General features: G+C 37.3%; 1 protein-coding gene and 1 long non-coding RNA gene across 7 annotated transcripts; one reads left to right on the forward strand and one right to left on the reverse strand.

Moving 5' to 3' along the window:
• Window positions 1-338: 338 nt before the first annotated feature.
• LOC106878103 (parkin coregulated gene protein) lies at window positions 339-19,866 on the reverse strand. Of its 6 annotated transcripts, XM_089337637.1 has the most exons (6): window positions 12,404-12,540; window positions 12,005-12,167; window positions 3,820-3,954; window positions 2,881-3,052; window positions 1,572-1,721; window positions 339-763 (listed from the first exon to the last, which is right to left on the reverse strand). In XM_089337637.1, the coding sequence occupies exons 2-6, from the start codon at window positions 12,104-12,106 to the stop codon at window positions 603-605; spliced, it is 720 nt and encodes a 239-aa protein (XP_089193763.1). In that variant the 5' UTR covers window positions 12,107-12,167; window positions 12,404-12,540; the 3' UTR covers window positions 339-602. The 6 variants fall into 6 exon arrangements, with proteins under 6 accessions (XP_089193763.1, XP_089193764.1, XP_052830685.1 ...); XM_089337638.1 differs by lacking the exons at window positions 12,005-12,167; window positions 12,404-12,540 and adding an exon at window positions 19,798-19,866; XM_052974725.2 differs by lacking the exon at window positions 12,005-12,167 and having other exon boundaries at window positions 12,488-12,638.
• LOC128250052 (uncharacterized) lies at window positions 10,808-14,455 on the forward strand. The gene is made up of 2 exons (XR_008266166.2): window positions 10,808-10,945; window positions 14,295-14,455. It is a non-coding gene; the product is annotated as an uncharacterized LOC128250052 (long non-coding RNA).
• Window positions 19,867-22,049: the final 2,183 nt, after the last annotated feature.

Raw genomic sequence — 22,049 nt, forward strand, 5'->3', positions numbered from 1 at the left:
TTTAGACATTCTTTTACTTGTTTTATTTAATTTTTGAGGTATATAAGTGTAGGGTTTGGTTGTGTGGCTAAGAAGCTTGTTTCCCAGCCATATGGTTTCAGGTTCAGTCCCACTGTGTAGCACTTTAGGTATTTTTTACTAATTGCTCTTGTAAGTGGATTTGGAAGATGGAAACTGAAAGAAGCTCATCATGTATATGTATGTGTGTGTAGGAGGTGCATGTGCTTGTTGGTTAAAATGGTTTTCTTCCATGATGTAATTGTTCGAAGTAAAGTTAATCGGAAAAATAAACGAAGGAAATACAGACGAAAAATAAGAAAGAAAGGAAAAAAAGAAACTAGGTTTAAAATCTTTAATTTTTGTTAAAATAATCTTGTAAATAATATAATCATTAATCATAACAATTGTAGTAGTAGTAGTAGTGGTAGTCGTAGAAGATTCCACAGAGCATTGTGTAAATGAAGAGATAAAGAATATATATGAATATATATATATATCAGGAAAATTAGACATCTTTTATATCATCCAAATGAGCAAATTATGTTATGAATCCTGATTTAAGAAAACTCTCCATTCACCAAGGTTAAAGACTGAAACAAGAATTAGTTCATAAGACATGATTCATATGTTGGTATCATGTACTTGATGTTGATGAAAGCGTCTTCTCCACCATGACGTTCAAAGAGCTCTAAAGTTTCCTGAATCAAGTCTCCAACATTCATTCGTTTCTGTTGGCTGTAGTCTATTTCATCACCAATATTTACTAAAAATAACAAAAAGAACAAAACAGCATTTGGTTAAAAAACGATAAATTGTTTCTGATGAAGGCACATGACTATTTAAAACAATATTTAGATGACATTTTTTTTTTATAAACAAACTTTGGAAGTGTTGAATGTATTTGGTATTTTACAGACAACAAAGTAAATTTCAAATGCAGTAAAGTTGTGAAAACAGCAGAAAAATTGGGTATTTCATCATCATTTAACGTCTGCTTTCCATGCTAGCATGGGATGGACGATTTGACTGAGGACTGGTGAGCCAGATGGCTGCACCAAACTCCAATCTGATTTGGCAGAGTTTCTACAGCTGGATGCTCTTCCTAACGCCAACCACTCTGAGAGTGTAATAAGTGCTTTTATATGCCATGGCACGAGGGCCAGTCAGGCGGTAATGGCAACGGCCATGCTGAAAATGGTAAAATGAAAAAAAGTTGCCTACAGGAAGAAACATTGGATGGAAAGAAGTTGCCAGTATGTAGCTACAAGGAGAAAGATTGGGTATTTAGCCTTGTAAGACAGAAAAAAGTTATCTGCAGGCAGCTACAGGAAGAAGCATTGGGTATATACCCTTATAAAATGGAAAGAAGTTGCCAGTAGGTAGCTATGGGAAGAAAAAAAAGTTGCCAGCAAGTGGCTACAGGAGCTGCCTGCTGGCAACTTTTTTCCATCTTATAAGGGTAAATACATAATCTTTCTACTGTTCTCACAACTTTTCTGCTTACAGGGTTGAATTGTTCCCTCTCTTCTTTAAAAAATTACAATATAAATAATTTATAAGTGGAAGCTTACAGTTCTTGTTTTTGAAGATGTTGAATATTGGTAGAATCTGTCTATAATACGGTACAAGGGCTTCACCAACTAATTCAGCTGATACAACCAAATGTTGCAAGACCTTCAGCGTTGTACATACTATAGGCAAACTTCTTGTATTGAGAGCTTCTATAAAGAGAAAAGAAAATAGTAGCATTAGTTCATTAGTTTTTTTTTAACAAATATTCTAAGTGTTGGGATTTGAGTATATTTGTTTGTGCGCAGGTGTATATATATATATGTGTATGAATACATAGATATAGCGGTGATGATAATTTTTTTTCCCTTCTATTTGTCTCTGTCATTAGACTGTAGCCATGCTGGAGCACTGCTCTGAAGAGTTTTCAGTTGAATGAATCGACCCCAGTGCTTATTTTTTCTTAAGCCTGGTACTTGTTCTATCGGTCTTTTTTGCTGAATTGCTATGTTACAGGGATGTAAACACACCAATACTGGTTGTCAGGTGGTGGTGGGGGACAGACACACAAACACACACATATATATACACACATACACAGACATGCACACACACGCACACACATTTATATGATGGGCTTCTTTCAGTTTCCTTTTACCAAATCCACTTGCAAAGCTTTGGTCAGCCGGAGGCTATAATAGAAGACACTTGTCCAAGGTTGTCACACACACACACACACACACATACACACACATACATTCTATTCTCATTTTTATATATATTATAGATATATATATACATACATACATACATATGATTCATATGAATGAAAACAACTGTGTAAAGAAGTGATGCTCTGTAACTGTGGAGAGAACCTATGAAAGAGGCAGACATGGGACGAGGTGGTGAAGCAGAAGCAATGACAGGTGACTGAGACCTTTGGCAATATGCCGTGCTTGAGAAGACTTGTCAAGCCAAGTGAAATCATAGTCATGGCTGATTCCAGTGTCATGTAACTGGCACCTGTGCTGGTGGCGTGTAAAAAGCAGCCATTACACTCTTGGAGTAATTGGTGTTTAGGAAGGGCATCCAGCCATCATAGAAACCATGTCAAATCAGACTGGAACTTGGTGCAGCTCTCCAGCTTACCAGTTTCAGTCAAACCATCCAACCCATGCCAGTCTGGAAAACAAACATTAAATGATGATGATGATGATGATATATATATATATAATTCAGTAACACAGGCTAAAAAACTATACACAACATTTGACAAGTCATTTAGCCAAAACAAGTTTATAAAAAAAGACAAACGAAATCAAGTACCATTTTAACTGAATGCAAAGAACATAGGTAAGTTTAAGAATTCACCTTTAATTGGAATAATAAGTTGAGGAATGCAAGGCAAAATTTTATTTCCTCCATGTTCTAACATGTCATGTATACCCTGGCGAGCAAAGAATTCATACGGGTGCTGGTTTTCTCGTAAGCCTTCAAAGAACAGTGGTAAAAAGTGATGATAATCCATTTTTTCAATTTCAATCTGCAAGAAAGGAAAATGAAATTTTAAAATAACCCCTATTCTAAAAAAGAAAAGAGAAATTGACTGCTAAAAATATATTGATTACCAACGACTAAAAGTACCAATATCAGTGTAAATTGGGTATGAGGCATTTTAGTACAGCCACTTTGGTGCCACCTATTTGGTTGCTGGTGCTACAGTCCACTCTGTAAAATGGCTGGCGTTAGGAAGGGTATACAGCTGTAGAAACCATACCAAAACAGACAATGGAGTTCGGTGCAGTCCTCTGGCTTACCAGCTCTTGTTCAGCTGTCCAACACATGCCAGCATGGAAGATGGATGTTAAATGATGATGATGATGATGATAATTCTATCAAACTATCCAACTCATATCAGAATGGAAGATGGATAATAAATGATAAATAATCCCTGAAAGGATAAAAGGCAAAGTTGGCCTCAGTGGAATTTGAACTCAGAATGTAAAAATGGATGAAATGCCGCTAAGCATTTTGCCTGGTGTGCAGAATATGTGTGTGAGAGAGCAGCACACACCATCAAAGTGACGCAGAGGTACAAATATACAAAGCCCAACATTTTGGATTTACAATACTTTTGCATAATAGCAATGATATATATATATATGTACACACACACAAAGATGTTATGTATTTAAATAGTATCCAACAGGTTGTACTGGATTCCATGTTATCAGTGGCACTTACCTTACAAGTGATCTGACACAATACACACACACACACACACACAAATATATATATTTAAAACATTACCTTCCATGCAATCTTGTTTCCTTTCGTATCAAATTCCAGAGCTATAGGGAAGTCTCCCCTCTCATAAAATCGACGGAAGGCTGTTGTTTTTATGATTCTTGGTTTGAATGCTCCAGCATCTGGTGGTGGTTGAACCTGTTTAAAAAAAAAATGATGGATGTTTTGATTGGTTTAATCACATATTTACAAACCTGCCAATGGTTTATTTTACCTGAAACACATACGACTAACTGGCCTAAGTAAGCAACCAAACAACAGAGCCTCTACATGGTTGACCAACTTGCTAGAAATAGCAGCAGTTTATTCACTCTCAAATCACACTCTACTGTTTTACAAAAAAGATGGAAGTGTTCATTAATGTCCCGTAATGTCCTGGAGGTATGATGTCTTAATAAATGTTGGGATGGAAATAACTGGAATGTCTTCCATTGGTCAGTGTTTATGCAGGGCTGACCAAGGGTTAATCGCAACAATACTAATCACTTGTATGGTGATGATGCTCATTTACAACCATCATGTGATGACTAGACTAGGGTACACACACACACACACACACACACACACGAGAAATTCAGATAAATACAAGTTTATGTTATTAGTTCCTACAGTAACCCTTTGGTTACCATATTTATTTTGAGATGCTCTGTGTTTCTTTCAATTAATTTTAAATATAACAAAGAATTTAGTAAAATAAATTAGTTATCATTAAGCTAGTGTTAGGAACATAAATTGTGACGAAGGTTTGGTAGAAGATTTTAATTCAGAACTTTAGAAAACAAGACATTTGTACTACAGAGCAAGAGCCAGTTTCAGCCGGGCTAGTATCAAAATGGTTAAGGTAGCGAGCTGGCAGAACTGTTAGATTGCCAGGCAAATTGCTTAGTAGCATTTCATCTATCTTTACATTCCAAGTTCAAATTCCACTGAGGTCAACTTTGCCTTTTATCCTACCAGGGCTGATACCATTGGTACCAGCTGAGCACTTGGATTGATGTGATCGACTTATCCCCTCCTCAAAATTGCTGGCTTGTGCTGATACTTGAAACCATACATATGTTTCAACCTTGTGGTTGCTTGGAACTTCGCATTGGGTGTTCCAAGTACATTTACTCTTTCACTTGTTTCAGTTGTGTGACTGTGGCCATACTAGTTGAAGAAATCGACCTCAGGACTTATTTGTTGTAAGCTTAGTACATACAACAAATTACAGTTCTAATTAATCATTCATTAATCAGGGACAATGGTGAGAGGAGGGTGGAGAGAGAAAGGGAGAGAGAGAGACGGAGGGAGAAAGAGAGAAGTGAGAATCAATAGAGGTATACAAAATGCTGGGGAGACAGGGAGAAAGACAGAGAAATGAAGAGAGGGAGTGAGAGAGAGAGAGAGACATAGATGAACGAGGGGTGGTGTGGTTGTTGTGTGTGTGAGAGAGAGAGAGTGCGCGTGTGTGTGTGTGTGTGTGATGGTTGTCAATGACAGCAGTATTGGTAGGAAATACTAAATGGTAAACAGAATGATAGACGTCAATACATGAGTAATCTGAGAAAAGAGGAGTATTGGTTGGCAGTACACGTGTGAAAAAACAAACAAACAAAAAAGAACGGGTGTTCAAGAAATCAACAGGTTCAAAGTGATCCCTCATTATGCAAGTAACGAGATGGAAAGAAGAAAGGAGCAGAGAGATACAGGTTGTAGCAGTGGGGTAGGGTTGAGTCTGAGCATACCCAGTATTTCTCTTATTCCAAAGGTGACATGGTAGTGACTAAAAGAGAATGATATAAAGAGGAAAAGATACTAAAAAGACAAAAAGGGGGCAAACAGCCCAGATACTCACATACCACACACACACAAACACACACGCACATGTGCGTGCGTGCGCACAGAGGGTTGGCCAAAAATCACCCAACGGTAAATCAAAATTCCATAAATGCTATCTGTAATTCTGTATTGACTCGAATGGAAAAATGTGTTGCTCAAGAAGGACTTCAGTTTGAACAATTTTCATGATGTTTCATATTTAGATGCTTTTATTAAATCCATTAGGTTGTAAAATCTTGGAATCAAATGGTTTTGATTTACTGTCAGGTGACTTTTGGCCAACCCTGTATATATATATATATATATATATATATATATATATATATACATGCACAGGCATGGCTGTGTGGTAAGCAGCTTGCTTCCCAACCACATGGTCACATGATTCCTGGATTAGTCCTACTGCACGGCACCTTGGACAAATGTCTTCTACTGTAGCCTCAGGGCCAACCAAAGCCTTGTGAATGGATTTGATAGATGGAAACAGAAAGAAGCCTGTCATATATATATATATATATATATATACACCCACATATACACATGTATGTATATTTATGTGTGTCTGTGTTTGTCCCCCCACCATCGCTTGACAACTGGTGTGTTCATGTTCCTGTATTTTAGCAGTTCAAAATAAGTCATGGGGGTTGACATGTGACACTGACATTGATTTCAAAGATCTCAGTCACTAGACAAGTGATCTATCTCCACATGGTATCTACTTACATCTAAATGGACTGAGCCACTTACAACACAGTGCATGAAATGAATTCTATGCGTAGCTCATACAGCAGTGAATTGTTACTTCCCCATTTCTTCATGGTGCTTATTTATATCTACAATGCCTTTGTATGTATACAGCATGTGTTTAGACAAGTTGTTATCGGCAACATATTCATTTAATTCATTAGGCTTCAGATATCTCATCATATTAGCTTATCTAAAAACATTATGACATGCACACACATAGACAATCACACACTCACAAAGACAATTATAGCTTTCAGCTAACAAACAGCAGCTAATCGCTTTTGTTATGATAATTTCTGTAATAAACTCTAGTAATGAGTGCAAGACACTTGTAATATGATGTGGTTATTGTAAGTTTCATCTATGATTTGCCACTAAGACTTGAGTAGGGTTTCAGTTTTAGGCAGGCTTAATGATAAACTTGTTCACCAGACATAAAGTCAGCTATCTTATTTCTTCTGCGTGCTGAAGAAAAATAATTGCTACCAAGATATGTTAGTGTGTGTGTGTGTGTGTGTGTACTGCAAGCAAGCATGGATGAGTGATTAAGAAGTTTGCCTTGCAACTATGAAGTTCAAGTTTCAGTTCCACTGTGTGGAATCTTGAGCACATGGATCTGTCATAGCATCAGGTTGATCAAAACCTTTGTGAGTGCATTTGGGTAGACAGTGACTGTATAGAAGCCTACTTGATGGAGTGTTCTTGTAATTCTAGGGCCCAGCCTTGTCACAATACTGTCATGTTTATTCTAAGTCTTTAGTACCACTTATTTCATCAATTTGACTGAACAGAAGATAGGCAATTTAAAAAAAAGTCAAGCCATCTTAATATTACAATTAAGAATGGTGTATGTACCAGTGAAGTACAACAGCTAAAACTAAAATGACTAGGCAATCCACCTCATGGTCCCAGCAGACAAAATGGAAAAGTCACTGTCCCAGAGGATGGCAATGTAGACATGCTGGAACAGCCACTCTGATTCACGAGACTGGCATTTACAGATAGCCATCTTTGCTCTGATAGCAGTGAGCAGAGATGTAGTCCAAGGATCAAGAATGCTGGAAGTCTCCACTGATTAATTCAAAACAATATGAATAAATAAGCATTACATTTGACAGAGTGATCTGAAGATTAAAGGGTTAAATCCTCTCTGTAGCATCTGATGATCTTAGAAGTAGCAAAACCTTTAAAAGACTGTTTCATTGTTTGTTTAATCTCTGAAATTTAACATTATGAAAGAGAAGGGAAAAAGAGGAATAAAAAGGCATTGTGTGGCATCACAGAGAAGCGCTCGTATCGTGTCACATAAAAGCACCCGTATGGTGCTATGTAAAAGCACCCGGCACACTCTGTAAAGTGGTTGGCATTAGGAATGGCATCCAGCTGTAGAAACCATGCTGAAGCAGACTGGAGTCTGGTACAGTTCCCCAGTTTGCTAGCTTGGGTCAAACTGTCCAAACAGCATGGACAACAGACGTTAAATGATGATGATGACGTTTAATAATTTTTATGTAGAGGTTCTCAGAGACAAAGGATACATTCTAAGCGTTCCCCCAACATTTGGGAAATACCGCAATTGAATATCAGATAAAATGCTTTGTGCTGTTAAATTATGGTATTTTTATCATACTCATCACTGTACAACTGTTGTAGTGAATGGCTCCGATTCTCTCCACCCATTTCAGCTTTCATAATCAGTTGCTATCTCATGGTTGGGCAATTAACCGGGGCCATTGGTGGGATTTGTGTCCCTTCATGAAATTTGAACTTAGAATTCAAGTGTAGGCATGGCTATATAGTTAACAAGTTTGCTTTCCAACCACATGGCTTTGGGTTTAGTTCCATTGCTTAGCACCTTGGGCAAATGTCTTCTACTGTATGGCTCTAAGCCAACCAAAACAATGTGAATGGATTTGATAGACAGAAACTGAAAGGCGGTTAGCTGGCAGAAATGTTAGCACGCCGGGCGAAATGCTTAGCGGTATTTCGTCTGCTGTTACGTTCTGAGTTCAAATTCCGCCGAGGTCGACTTTGCTTTTCATCCTTTCGGGGTCGATAAATTAAGTACCAGTTACGCACTGGGGTTGACGTAATCAACTTAATCCCTTTGTCTGTCCTTGTTTGTCCCCGCTATGTTTAGCCCCTTGTGGGCAGTAAAGAAATAAGGAAACTGAAAGAAGCTCATCGTGTGTTTTAGTTGCACAATACAGTAGTTGTAAATTAGCATAATGGATATACAAGTGGTCTTGTTCATTTCTAATCTTCTCTAGGCGATGACTACTGACCGAGACCTTTGGAAATGTGCTGTGCGTGGGAAGACCCGGCAAGCCAAGTGAGATCGTTTCCAGGGCCCCTGGACTGGCTCTTGTGCGGGTGGCACATAAGATGTACCATCTTGAGCGTGACCGTTGCCAGTACCGCCTGACTGGCCTTGTAGGGTTTTCGAGCGAGATCGTTGCCAGTGCCCCTGGACTGGCTCTTGTGTGGGTGGCACATAAAAGACACCATTTCGAGCGTGGCCATTTTCGTGCGGGTGACACGTAAAAGCACCCACTACACTCTCTGAGTGGTTGGCGTTAGGAAGGGCATCCAGCTGTAGAAACTCTGCCAAATTAGATTGGAGCCTGGTGTTGCCATCCGGTTTCACCAGTCCTCAGTCAAATCGTCCAACCCATGCTAGCATGGAAAGCGGACGTTAAACGATGATGATGTAGAAACATGTTTAGCTTTGAAAAAAAAAATACCTGTCTTAGAAATAGGTGAGAAGGCTAGTGAGAGGAAGGGCATTCGGCCATAGAAAATCTGCTTCAAATGAATTCCATCTAAATGATGCAATATATATGCATCCATATGTATATGCGTATATATTTATATTTATATATACATACATAGACATGTACACACACACACACACACACACACACACACACACACACACATATAATCATGCCAAGAACCTAGTTCTCCGGTTTATACTAGTGTTCAGTGAAAACTAAAAACTTTGATGTATATTGGTATTCAAATGTTTATGGATGTTTATATACATAATACATATACATATTTAAACACACACACTTACAAATGTACACACAGACATACATTTCCTTGTACTCATATATATATACTCTTATACTCATATATATATATATATATATATATATATATATATATATATATATATATATATATACAATGTACATACATAAGCATATATATATACATACACATATACATACATATATATATATATATATATATATATATATATATACATAACATACATATACATACATACATATATACATACATACATACATACATACACACATATATATAGCTTTAAACACAAGAGGGACCTATAAATGTTTTTTTGTGTGTGTGTGGTAAAGCTTGCTTTTCATGCTAGTATGGACAGCCATTTGTTTTATCTTTGTTTACGAATGTATGTATATGTACGTGTTTATGTTTAGGAGTTTGTTATTATCTTAGTTACCATTCTGTCAAAGTTGTGGCTCAGCTCTGATATTTCGTTACTAACTCTTGAAAATAGGTATAGGTGAAGTCATAGAAACTTCAACAAAACGTCCCAAATCTATCTATCTATCTATCTATCTATCTATCTATATATATATATATATATACATATATATATATATATATATATATATATATATATATATATATATATATATATATATATATATATATTTGTTTGTCAATATATATATATTCACACACACACATCTAGAGAGAGAGAGGGGGAGAGAGGGGGAGAAAGAAAGAAATACACATAGATTGATAGATAGTGGCGTAAACAATAATGAAATCACAATAGTCATATTCGACGGCAATATTTGTGTATGTGTGTGTGTGTATACACATATACATACGTGGTTAATCTTACACATACACACAGACGCAATATGCGTATAAAGTTATATTCAAAATCAAAAAAAAAAACCCAAACATCAACACTGTTATCATCATCACAGCTTACATCATTATAAACACAACTTCCATCACCATCATCATTTTCACCATCATCATTATCATCATCACTATCACCATTAGCAACTTAAGTTTCCCAGTCGACATCGCCAACACCATCGCTATTATCAACACCATTACCAATCATCGTTATCATCGTCGTCGACGTGTTGGTCATTGTCGTTGTCATGATCATCAGAACCATCAACAACAATTCAAGCCAACCAGGGTGCCCCTGTAACAGTTAACCTCGCTAGAAACAACAGACAATGCTACCTTCAAATTACATTCTACGGTTTTAAAAGAAGGAAAGTTGGACATACATCGTGTCCGGAAAAAAAAAATAGCAGGACGGTCATGGTTGGAATGTCTTTGATCACTGGTTTATACAAGAGTTAAACTACAATCGCTACTCAACTCAATATGGGGGGAATAAAATGAAATAAAATAAAATAAAAATATCGTTGAAAATATTACAAAGAAAACAATTGAGATTCTAAAAGATGTCAAACCTCGAGCGTCTAAGTTTATCACAAAGCCTTTAAGTGGTCACTGATCCTGCTAGAAATAACAGGTAAATCTATGCAAGGACTCTACCTGTAGTCCCATCATATTATCTTAAATAAGGATAGATAGCGTAGTTCTGCACACCCCTAAAATAACGGGACGGTCATGACTGGGGTGCCCTCTATTCATAAGGCGTGCTCGAACAGGGGTAATCTGTCACTAGACAACAAGCCTACCGTCTCAGATAGATACATAGATAAAAGGTTATACTGGATGTGTAGCCCGAGATTTGGTCTCTAAAAGAAAAAGGAATGCAAGAAATAAATGGTTACGGCTGGGACACCGTTGATCAAATATAAGTCTCCTGGATCGAATCTAGAACCTGGGGTCAGACCAGTGTTTCTCATAGGAAAGGGCCATGGCCATGCTCTCCACTCTCCAAAGGAGTTATCCTCTGAGCATTGAATAAGGAGCGGAAAATTGCGTTGATGCTTTTAAAACTTGTGAGTTTATCCAACACTATGGCGACAAAACGAAAATGATAAGGATGAAAACCCTATTCCGTTTTCTCATTGATAAAGAGGGTGGGAGATTGGCAGAATGCATTTCTTTACGTTCTGGGTTCAAATTCCGCCGAGGTCAACAAGTACTTAAGGTAAAGTACGAGTTAAGGTCAATGTAATTTACCATTGACAAAGTTCCTTCCGTCCAAAATTAATGGGGACAGATATCTAATATTTTTGGAAAGGGTATCGTGTATCTTTGTGATGGGGTGGTTGGTTATTTTCCAGCCTGAGGACCACTGCTAATAACTATTGTATTTGATGGCATAGAAGATGTACGAGCATGCTAGGGGGCACCCGAATTTCAGCAGTGCATATCCAGAGAGAAAAGTTTCAGTGCACTAAAGCGTGTAATATTTGAAACAACCTCGTATAAAGGACCCTGGGTGATTTTTTGAGAAATTGGGGGAAAACTGCGTCTTAAGGAAGATATACTGTGCTTGAAGGAGGTGGGTGAGGGAAAAAAACGTGATGGTCACGGCTGGGACGCCTTTGATAATACATAGGACCAGTTCGATCAGGACTGACCTGGGATTAAACCACAAACAACTTTTTCTCTTTACCTTGAAGCGATTCTGTAGTGCTTGGTTGGTAAATGCTCCTTCAACTAATAATTTCTTTGAGAGACCAGATTCACTTACGAATGCTTTTTTTTTCATCGTCATACGTTTTTGTTTCAGTTGACACGATGTACTTTGGTCCAAGCAACACCAATTTATTGGTCTTCTGTGGAATGGCAGGAGAAAATATCCACGTACTCGTTTTATCGTCAGATCAAATTCGAATGCAGACACGCACACACACTCTCTTTTTCTCTCTTATTCTTTCTATTCTCTCTTTCTCGCTCTTCTCTTTCACTTTTCACTAGACGTATACACTTTCTCTCCTTTCTCTCTTATTCTTTCTGTTCTTTCTTTCTCTCCTCTCCCACACTATCGACTCCTCTCTCTCTTATTATTCACCTGTCTCTATTTTTATAACTATTTCCCCTCTTCTCTTTCTCTTTTCGATTTCTTTCTTTCTTCGTTACGTTCTTATAAGCTTACTTTCTTTCTTATTTTCATTGTGTCACTTGTTCTCTTCTTTATTTTCTCGTCCTGTGTCTTTAGGAGAAAGATAGCGAAGAAAGGAAGAGAAAGCGATGATAGAGTGAACTGAAACAAAAAGAGAGAGGAAGGGTTGCCAAGTCTGAATGAATGAGACTGACAGTGTGATTGAAGGTAACAAGACCAGAAAAGAAGATAGAAAGAGATACAATAAGAAAAAGCGACAAAGATAGATAGACAGACAGATAGATAGATAAATAGATAGATAGATAGATAGATAGATAGATAGATAGATAGATAGATAGATAGATAGATAGATAGATAGATAGATAAAGAGTAGTAGTGGGAGAGAAATAGAACAATGACGGGGGATTAAATAAGCGATAGAGTTGAAGAGAGAGAGGGGTGAATCCGAGAAACAAAGCGAAGTGTCGTCATAGCGACCAAAGACCCGGATGTTGTTTATTATTATTTATTTTTTGATATTTTCGTTATTTGTTTTCACTTTGGTTTGTTTACGCTGGTTTTTATTATTACTACTCTGGTATGGTGGGTGAGAGACATGTTAAAGTGTCAGAGAATAAACTTCGTGGTATTTAGTTACGATCTTTTACTTTGTGAGTTCGAATCCAAAAGGATCCGACTTAGTTTTCATCCCACTGGGGGTCGACACAATAAAGTCCCAGTGAAGAACTGGAATTGATTTAAACGACTAACCCCCACCACCGCTAAATTTCTGGCCTTGAACCTATAGCAGAAAGGATTATTATTATTATTAGTAGTAGTAGTAGTAGTAGTAGTAGTAGTAGTGGTGGTGGTGGTGGTGGTGGTGGTGGTGGTGGTGGTGGTAGTATGGCAGCGAGCTGGCAGAATCATTAGCACGCAGGACAAAATGCTTAACTGCATTTCTTTGGACTCTTTACGTAGTGATTTCAAATTCCGCCGAGGTCGACTGTGCCTCTCATCTTTTCGGGGTCTATGAAATAATTATTAGTAGATCACTGGGTTGATGAATCGACTCGACTCCTGCCCTCAAAAACTTCAGGCTTTATGTGCGAAAGGATTATAATTATCATTATTATTACTACTACAGCGGCAACTGGTAGAATCTTTAGCGCGTCGGACAAAATGCTTCGCGATATTTTTCCGGTTCTTTACATTCTATGTCATCGAGGACAACTTTGCCTTTCATCCTTTCGAGATCGATAAAATAAACTACCAGTTGAGTACTGGGGTCGATATAATCGATTTTCCTCTCCCACTTACATTACTGGCCTTGTACCAAAATGAAAAAGAATTATTTTTACTATTAAGGCGTCGAGCTGGCAGGATCAGTAGCGCACAGCGGCATTTCTTCAGACACTTTACGTTCTGAGTTCAAATTCCGCCGTGGTCAAAAAGTACCAGTTGAGCACAGGGGTCGATGTAATCGACTTACGCCCTCCCCCTAAAATCTACTATTCTGTTATTTATTTCAGTCATTTGACTGCGGCCATGCTGGAGCAGCGCCTTTAGCCGAACAAATCGACCGGGGACTTATATAAGCTTAGTAATTATTTTATCGGTCTCTTTTGCCGAACCGCTAGGTTACGGGGACGTGAACACATTAACATCGGTTGTCAAGAGATGGTGGGGGGGGGGGAACAAACACAGACACATAAACACACACATGTATATACGACACACACACACATACATACAGACATAGTGTATTTATGATCGTTTATAACAATGAAGTTTAACGTCATAATGCATCAGAGATATGAATAAAGAACAATATCAATTAATTATTATGTATTCTTATCAGGTAAGGATGCACACCTCAGAAAAACAGAATGGACTAAACAGAACAGGAGCAGACACGTGGGATGGAAGAGTCGCTGAAGCGGTCACAGATGTGTGACGAAAGATTTCGAGACAATGGACATAAGATAGATTAAGAACTTTAATAAACGAGTGAGGAACGAATATACATAGTGCGTGTGTTTATTTGACAAAAAAAAAGAATAATAAAATAAAAATAAATAAAAAAAAAAGACCGTCCTGAAACAACAATATGTTTGAACACATGGTTTCACATCGGGAGTCTCGCAAAGCAAATTCATAAACTTGTGTGTGGATATATATATATATATATATATATATATATATATATATATATATATATATATATATATATATATATATATATATATATATATATATATATCCAATCATCCATACATGCATGCATATCTCTCTTCGAAAAGTCTATATTTAAAATTCTGCATCTTGACTGACTCTCTCTCTCTCTCTCTCTCTCTCTCTCTCTCTCTCTCTCTCGTTTGTAAAAAGGTGGAGAAAGCGATGTCCCTCTGTCTAGTGACTTTGACGTTATAAGTTGTGTAGTGGACGAAGCTAAAAGGATTAAGGACAGACACTTCCCTCTTCGGTCCAACCTTCAACTGCTTTTTCAAGAGTGGAACTGGAGGATAGTTGACCCATCCCCAACTGACCTTGCCGATTTATTTATTTATTTATTAAAAATTTTTTTTTTTTTTTGCAGCAGATTCCTGTTTTCGATGACGGAGATTCCGAATATACAAAAGACCACATTTTCAAAACTTTTAATTCTCTCTTCCCCACCAAATTTTGAATTTTTAACTTTTTTTTTTAATTTTCTTTTTTTTTTTTTTTTTTTTTTTTCAATCTACGTAGGGAAATATGGAAATTAAGAATATGGTGGGCGGGGAAACAGAAATTTTAATTTCAAATTTTTTATGAAAAACTCTAAAATTGATCCACACTGCATCCCGCTGTCTAAAAGTGAAAACGAACGGCTGTTTAGTCCGTTCCCGCATGCGTAAATTTATAGTAAAACAGCAAAAGAACCACGGCATGTAAAGCCCTCACTCGATATGCTAAAAATAACAGCTAAATGTTCGGAGAATTTTTGTGCTTGTGGGTGCGCGCGTGCAACAGTTTCTACAGCTTATCCGAATGAACAGAGAAAGAAGTACACAAAAGAAATCGGCAAGGTCAGTTGGGGGTGGGGTGACTGTCCTCCAGTTCCACCCTATGAAGTTCCTTAATAGACTCTGTTTGGAGATTTTCCTGTATTAGGAAGAAAACATCGTCCATGAGTTCATATATTTTGCATACATGGTATGTTTTATTTAATTGTTTTTCACCTCTTCCTTTCTTCCCCCTCATCTTTTTCCACAAATTGTAAACTGTCTTCTCATCGGATGCTTCAATACTTTAATATTGCTTATTTTATCGACCCCTGGGTAGATAAGCGAAAGTTAAAGACGAGATTTTAACTCAAAACGACGAAAATATATCACAAGGAATTTAACCCGTCTCTCTCGCAATCTTGTCATTAACCGCCATTGTAATCCTTATGTTAATGGAGCGTGTACAAGTACCACGGAGTTTGGTCGGGTGGTAAAATGTAAGAGGACGAGTGCTTCTTATATTGAAGGGACGTGCGGCCCATGAAAAGAAAATTGTCAGAGGTAAGTGCTCCATTTCAAAGATATGATAAATTAAAATTGTAAAGTAAGAGGTTAATAGCCTCAATTTGTAAATTTATGTAAACATTTATAAAAAAGCAATGTTATAGAGAAGCAAAGTTCGGCGGGCGGCTTCTGTCTTCTCCCATTGATATTATCACGTTCATCATTCATCTCATTTCATTAATGTGTTTGTCCAGCCCGCAGCTACTCCTCTGTGTACTGCCTTTATGGCAAATAAAATGAAATAAAGTATATCTAAATATGCAACCGTAAACGACCAGCCCTTTCTTTCACCATCTACAACATTCTCAGTAAGTAGCTTGTACCTCTCCTTAGAGAAGTGTAGGTGAGAGACGGGATTTGATAGTTTTCTGGCAGTTGAGAGTATTGTCTGGTCTGTCTGCTGTACCTAACAATATTCCCTCAGTATTCCTTCCCCATGTTAGGTGATATCAGTGTATGTCAACGGATTACTTGCATTCCTCCGGAGTCATACCAGAAGTCACAGCCCCTCAGGGATACATGGTAAACTCACCAGCAAGGGGATTAGAATGCAAAACGCTATACGGATTCTGCCAGAACTACCTTTGAGTAGATGATTAACACATACATATCTTTTCTTTCTTAGATAAGAAATCGGAAAATAAAAATGAAAGCTCCGTCTTATTTGGCACATTGATCTCGTAAGATTAAAATGTTCAAAGAACCAATCCCTATAGATAAACAACAGATCAACGGTCGCTTTCTTCGATAAGTATTTCAGTAATTCGATCAAGAAAATTACTCTATCTGCTCATTGAATGGTACTATCATTGTGATAAGATTGGTCTTTTGAATTATCGGTACAACTCATCTTTACCTATAATTCAGACTTTCTGCCGTTTCAACCTATTCAATTTCACTCACTATCTGAAGTTGTTGGGTAGAAAACACTTGCTCAAGATCCCAAACCCGTGCTCTTGTGATTACGAGGCGAATTTTTAAAAATTTAATCATGTGCCATCAACTTGTGTTTAGTCTTAGCCTCAGGTCAGCTCTGATTGATTATACCTATGATCACAGACATTCCAGCAGTGACTGTCCCGTTTTTTTTTTCCATACATCTAAGCATTTCATTATTCAATGTTATATTTCTTTAAAAACAAAAGGAAAACTTGGGGTGTATTTTGGAGAAGATTTGGCTTCTATTTCTAGCAGATCGAGCGACCATATAGAAGCTCCTTTGTCTCGTAGTTATCTCCTCCTGATCTTCGACGCGACTTTCAATTGTCAAATGAAAATATTGTAGTCAAAATGATGACATCCTTCACACCATCTAGAAGATCAGAACTTATATATTTTTTCGCGTTTGCTTTCGTATCACTAACATCTCTACATGAAACTGAAGGAGAAAGAATATTACTGAAGGATGTGAAAGTTATTTCTTTGTACCAAAACCAAATGACTACTGCAAGAAGATTGACACCAGTTCCTCAATTGAAATGTATTGGAGGATCAGCTGGTTGTCAAGCTTTCGTGCCAAAACAAGTCCATTGCTACAACAAAGGCTTGGATGGCGACAATATCCTATGGGATTGTAAAACAAACATGGATAAAAAATATCGTTTCGGACACCTCGCTATATCCTGTGAAGGCTTCGATTATTCCGATGATCCTTATATATTAGCTCACTCTTGTGGTCTAGAATATACTATAAATAACGGCGTTGAGAACAATCATCGGGAATATGAAGATTCTCGATCAGATCCAGTATTCGATTTCTTCTGTATTATTTTGTTTGTGTTATTAGCTAAAATGATTTACAGTTGGCAACCGAATATCTTTTCCACGTCGAAAAATAATAGTTCAAATATAGATAAACAACATACGAATACTCCAAAACCACCGCTCATCGCAGCACCTTCAGCAACGAATACAGTTCAACCGCCTCTGCAACATTTTCGTAATTTTAGAATTCGCCCCCATCAAATTTTGTCTTGTGTGATCAGACCCACCAAACAAGGCATGAATCGAAACCCCAGACCTGATGCGTAACCAAAGCAATTGATAAACAATCGAACTGCGAGGAAAATAAAAAATGCTTTCGTTTAACTATGAAACTTTGCTATTTTTCCTATAGATTTATTTATTTTTTGCTCTATTTTCTCGTTTACCTTGTATCGAATTTTCAAACAAAATAGTTTAGCTATTTTCTTTTTATTCCGTTGTAATATCGTCTTTATTCATTGAAAAATAACTTTAGTTTGCTTATTATTTTGATATGGACGCCTCGTTCATTTTAATTTCAATCGAAAGTTCAGCGTTGATGTGACAGAACAAACCCCTAACTGTTGGTAAGCCCTTATTGGGCGATCCTTCAATATTGGCCTACAGTGTGTCGGTATGAGGAGACGACGTCATTCACTCTCTTTTTCAGCCTAGCCTCTTTTGTCTATGCCATGAAGGAAAGTTGTATGGGTGAATGATGTCGTGTACCAATACCGAAGGATTGCCCTTTATTGTATTATGGATTGAGTAATAGATGCGCTGGTTTATTTTATGCAGAAGGGCAGGTCATTGCTTGTAACTTTGGATGAACGACTATGAATATAAATCTTGTTGAAAGTGGATAAATTTAAGGGATGAATCTTTCGAACTTTGTACATATAATAGGATAAAAGGAAACAATGGTAGTTTCTGTTTCCAAATTATCCTGGATTGCTAGCGACGGGCATAATTACGCGCGCGCGTGCACATACAGGTGTGTCTGAGGTATGGGCAACTGTTTTCGAGAAGCGGCCCGCATGAGACATGGTTCTTCGCGAGGCGGGCCGCATGTTACCCATGATACATACATACATACATGCGTGTGTATAGATATGTTTGTATGTTTTCTTTAATTGGGTCCTCAACTCTTAACAGGGTCGTCGGGGAGCCGTCATGATATATCATGCGTGTCTTTAGGAATCTTAGTCGACAGTCGGTAGAGCGTCGACTAGAATGTTTTGCGGTATTCATTTCGCCAGTCGTGAGTTCGAATCATGCTACCGTCAACCTTACCTATGATGCATTATAGGTCGATAAATAAAACGCCAGTCAAGTACTGGGGCGGAATCCTGGAATAGTTTTCACCACTTCATGGGGAAGGAAAATGGCAATGGATTATAGTTTTTTCTCCCTTCATTTCTGATAGTTTTTCTGTATATCGTACAATGAAAATTATGATTCTGAATGAATTATTTTTTCAAAGTAATTTCAATTTTTTAAACATTTCCCCTCTTAACCTGTGTCCTTTTCTTTCTCTGAGGCAGTGATAGCTATTCTAAAACATCTCTCCTCCTCCTTCTCATCCATCATCTTCTTCACCTCCTCCTCACTCTCATACAGGTTCAAAATGTCCAAGCGAGACTTGAACTCAGAGCGCCGTAACGAATCTCGCAAAGCATTCTAGCCGACGCTCTGTGATCCCATTGGTTGAAGACCAAAGGATATATATATATATATATATATACATATATTCGTGCAAGGTAGATAATACTTTGCACTTCACTCAAACCAATATATAGGTGCGGCTCGCGAGGGTGCCTGACCGTTCCAACGACTCTTTCTTTTTCACTTTATCGACTTAGCCTCAATCAAAACAATCCTCGCCTATCCTTTTGTCAAGGACTAAGTCGATAAAGTGGAAAGAAAAATAATTTTCTTGTTAATATTTTCTTATTATTTATCAAATTATGTCTTAAATCTGATCACAGCATCCTAGGAGAGTGAAAGGTGAAGTTAACCTCGGATGTATTTGAACTTAGAACGTAAGGAGTGGGAACAAATAAATACCTCGTTGTAATTTGTCCGACGCTCTGACGTTTTTGCCACTTCGCTTGATCTCATTTCGCTGATTTATTACATCACTATATTGTCAGCAGTTCCTCACGTTATGTCCTTTGATAACGATAGCAACGCTAAATCAATACACTAATTTTCGAAGTTTACGTTTAGGGGACTTGAAATGTCTCCAATGAGAACTATCTATTTTGTTTGTTTCCTAGTTTTGGCTCCTCTACATAAAAATGAAGGGGAGAAAATTTTTTCGGAGGTAGATAGTTCGTTGAATTTTAAACAAGAGGCTGCTGTAAATAAATCGTCACAAAATACATGTGCAAATCGTTTCCCAGAATCGGCTGGTAGTAACGATTTCGTTACTCAAACTCCTAAATTTATTAAACAACATCAACATGAGCAAAACAAGAACCAGCAACATATGGTTGTAAATGCTATATCAGATGAAAATCAGAATAACAAAAAGACTCCCGATAATTCAGAACGCGCTGGCAACAATATGAACAAAGTATACGCCATTAAATATAGTAATAATCGGCAGTTGCATTTCAAAAACTTCTTGATCTGTTTTGATTATGCAGTTATATGGCTGTTTTTGTTTATTGCCATATATGTCGCATATTCTACTTACACCGAAAGGAATCAGATGTACTTTTTTTAAGTCACTGAGAAGAATAAATATTAATCTTGCATCCCGTTGCAGTTCATCCTTCTTATTTCATCAATAACACAGGCCAACAAAAAGAAAAGAAAAAGGAAAAAGTTTTCTGTTGTCAAAATATTTGAGCCTGAACTAAAAAGGTATTTTGACACACAAAATCCGAAAATGATATCCGTTTATTACCACCACGTCAGGGTTTTATGATTCTGGATCCATAGAATTTCATTGTTTTTTGTTTGTTTTTGTTTTTGTTTTTTTTTAATAAAACAGCTTGTGAGGAACAAGGCATAACATACAAACATACATTGAAATTGGTTTTTCTTCAAACCCAGAATGTTTTCTTAAAATTCTACCGAAAAACTAGTAAAACTCTTAAAATTTCTGCAGACCAATTACATTATTGTCTATGCCTACGAATTTGCGTGTGGAGGATTTTCATGAGGGCTGGACCTCAGGAAGATCACGAGCCATGTTCCAGCAGTGGTCCGCCATCATTTGCAAGTCATATCTGCCTTCATATGTTCATATAATTCCATGTTCTGATGGAAACGTTCTTATTGCTTGTCACTTGTGTCACCGAGATTTCCAAGGAATTTAACAAGGTGACTTTGGAGATAGTGCAGCATTATGCTCATATTTGCTCCCAACTTTTGGGGATTGCTGGTTGCGTTCTTGTTGTCTAGCAAGTAATTTATAAGTATAACAAATGAATTCTATATTTCAATGCAATTCATTAAATTTACAAAGTTCCCATCTTTCATCAATTTTCTGATTTGAGGCCCATAAAATACTCTAACTTTTATGATTTCACTGCTAAGACCTGAAAATGTCTTGATCCAGAACTTTAACAAACTGCTTCATAATGCCAAGTTTGATATGAAGAGGAGGTAGGATAATTTTTTCCTGGTTGAGCTAAAGGTTCCCAACCACATAAAAAGACCTGGAACCAATGTTTGCTGCAACCATTCTTTGACCACCCAATGTTTTCCCCTGGCTCTGCTCTCCCCACATACATAAAAAGGATGGATATTTGGTATATCCACTTTGTTGCCTCAGGAGAAAATTGCCCATCTTAAAGTCCACGCATATCATCCACTAATGATTTGTGGTGGGGTTATCTTGAAATCTAGACGAGATGGTAAACAACATTCTATTTCTGGATTCAGCAAATCAAAAATCTCCCACTTCAAATCCGGTAAAAACGTCCTGACAACAAGATAGCCTGGTCAGTGGCATGGATATGTGAAAGTCGGCTATGATTTCACTTCATAATATTATTATAGCGTTAAAATTTAAGTGAAATCCATTAATAAGTTTGTGTAACGAATATGTATGAAATACATTTTTACACAGCAACAATTATTACATCTTGTATTAACAGTGGTTCGCTATCTTTCTGGATTTGAATTATATAAATGTTGCTGGTTGAGGAAAGGGATGTAACATTTTCTAATTGTATTGTCTTCAATTATGATTCGATTCGCATCATCTAGGATACGTTATAAGAATTATTATACGACTCAAGTACTTGGTACTTTATATTTTGACTTGCCTAGTCGTAGGGACGCCATTACGACATACTGCGATC

The sequence above is a fragment of the Octopus bimaculoides genome, chromosome 19 (genome assembly GCF_046866305.1).
Source record: "Octopus bimaculoides isolate indiv1 chromosome 19, ASM4686630v1, whole genome shotgun sequence".
Classification (NCBI taxonomy): Eukaryota; Metazoa; Mollusca; class Cephalopoda; order Octopoda; family Octopodidae; genus Octopus; species Octopus bimaculoides.

Bases quoted from the DNA above. Each gene is read 5' to 3' on its own strand.
- LOC106878103 (XM_089337637.1), bottom strand. From the start codon at position 12,106: ATGACGATGAAAAAAAAAGCATTCGTAAGTGAATCTGGTCTCTCAAAG. The intron at 3,955-12,004 runs GTAAAGAGAAAA...TTTTTTAAACAG, and splicing joins CACTACAGAATCGCTTCAAG to GTTCAACCACCACCAGATGC. The intron at 1,722-2,880 runs GTGAATTCTTAA...TTCTCTTTATAG, and splicing joins ACTTATTATTCCAATTAAAG to AAGCTCTCAATACAAGAAGT.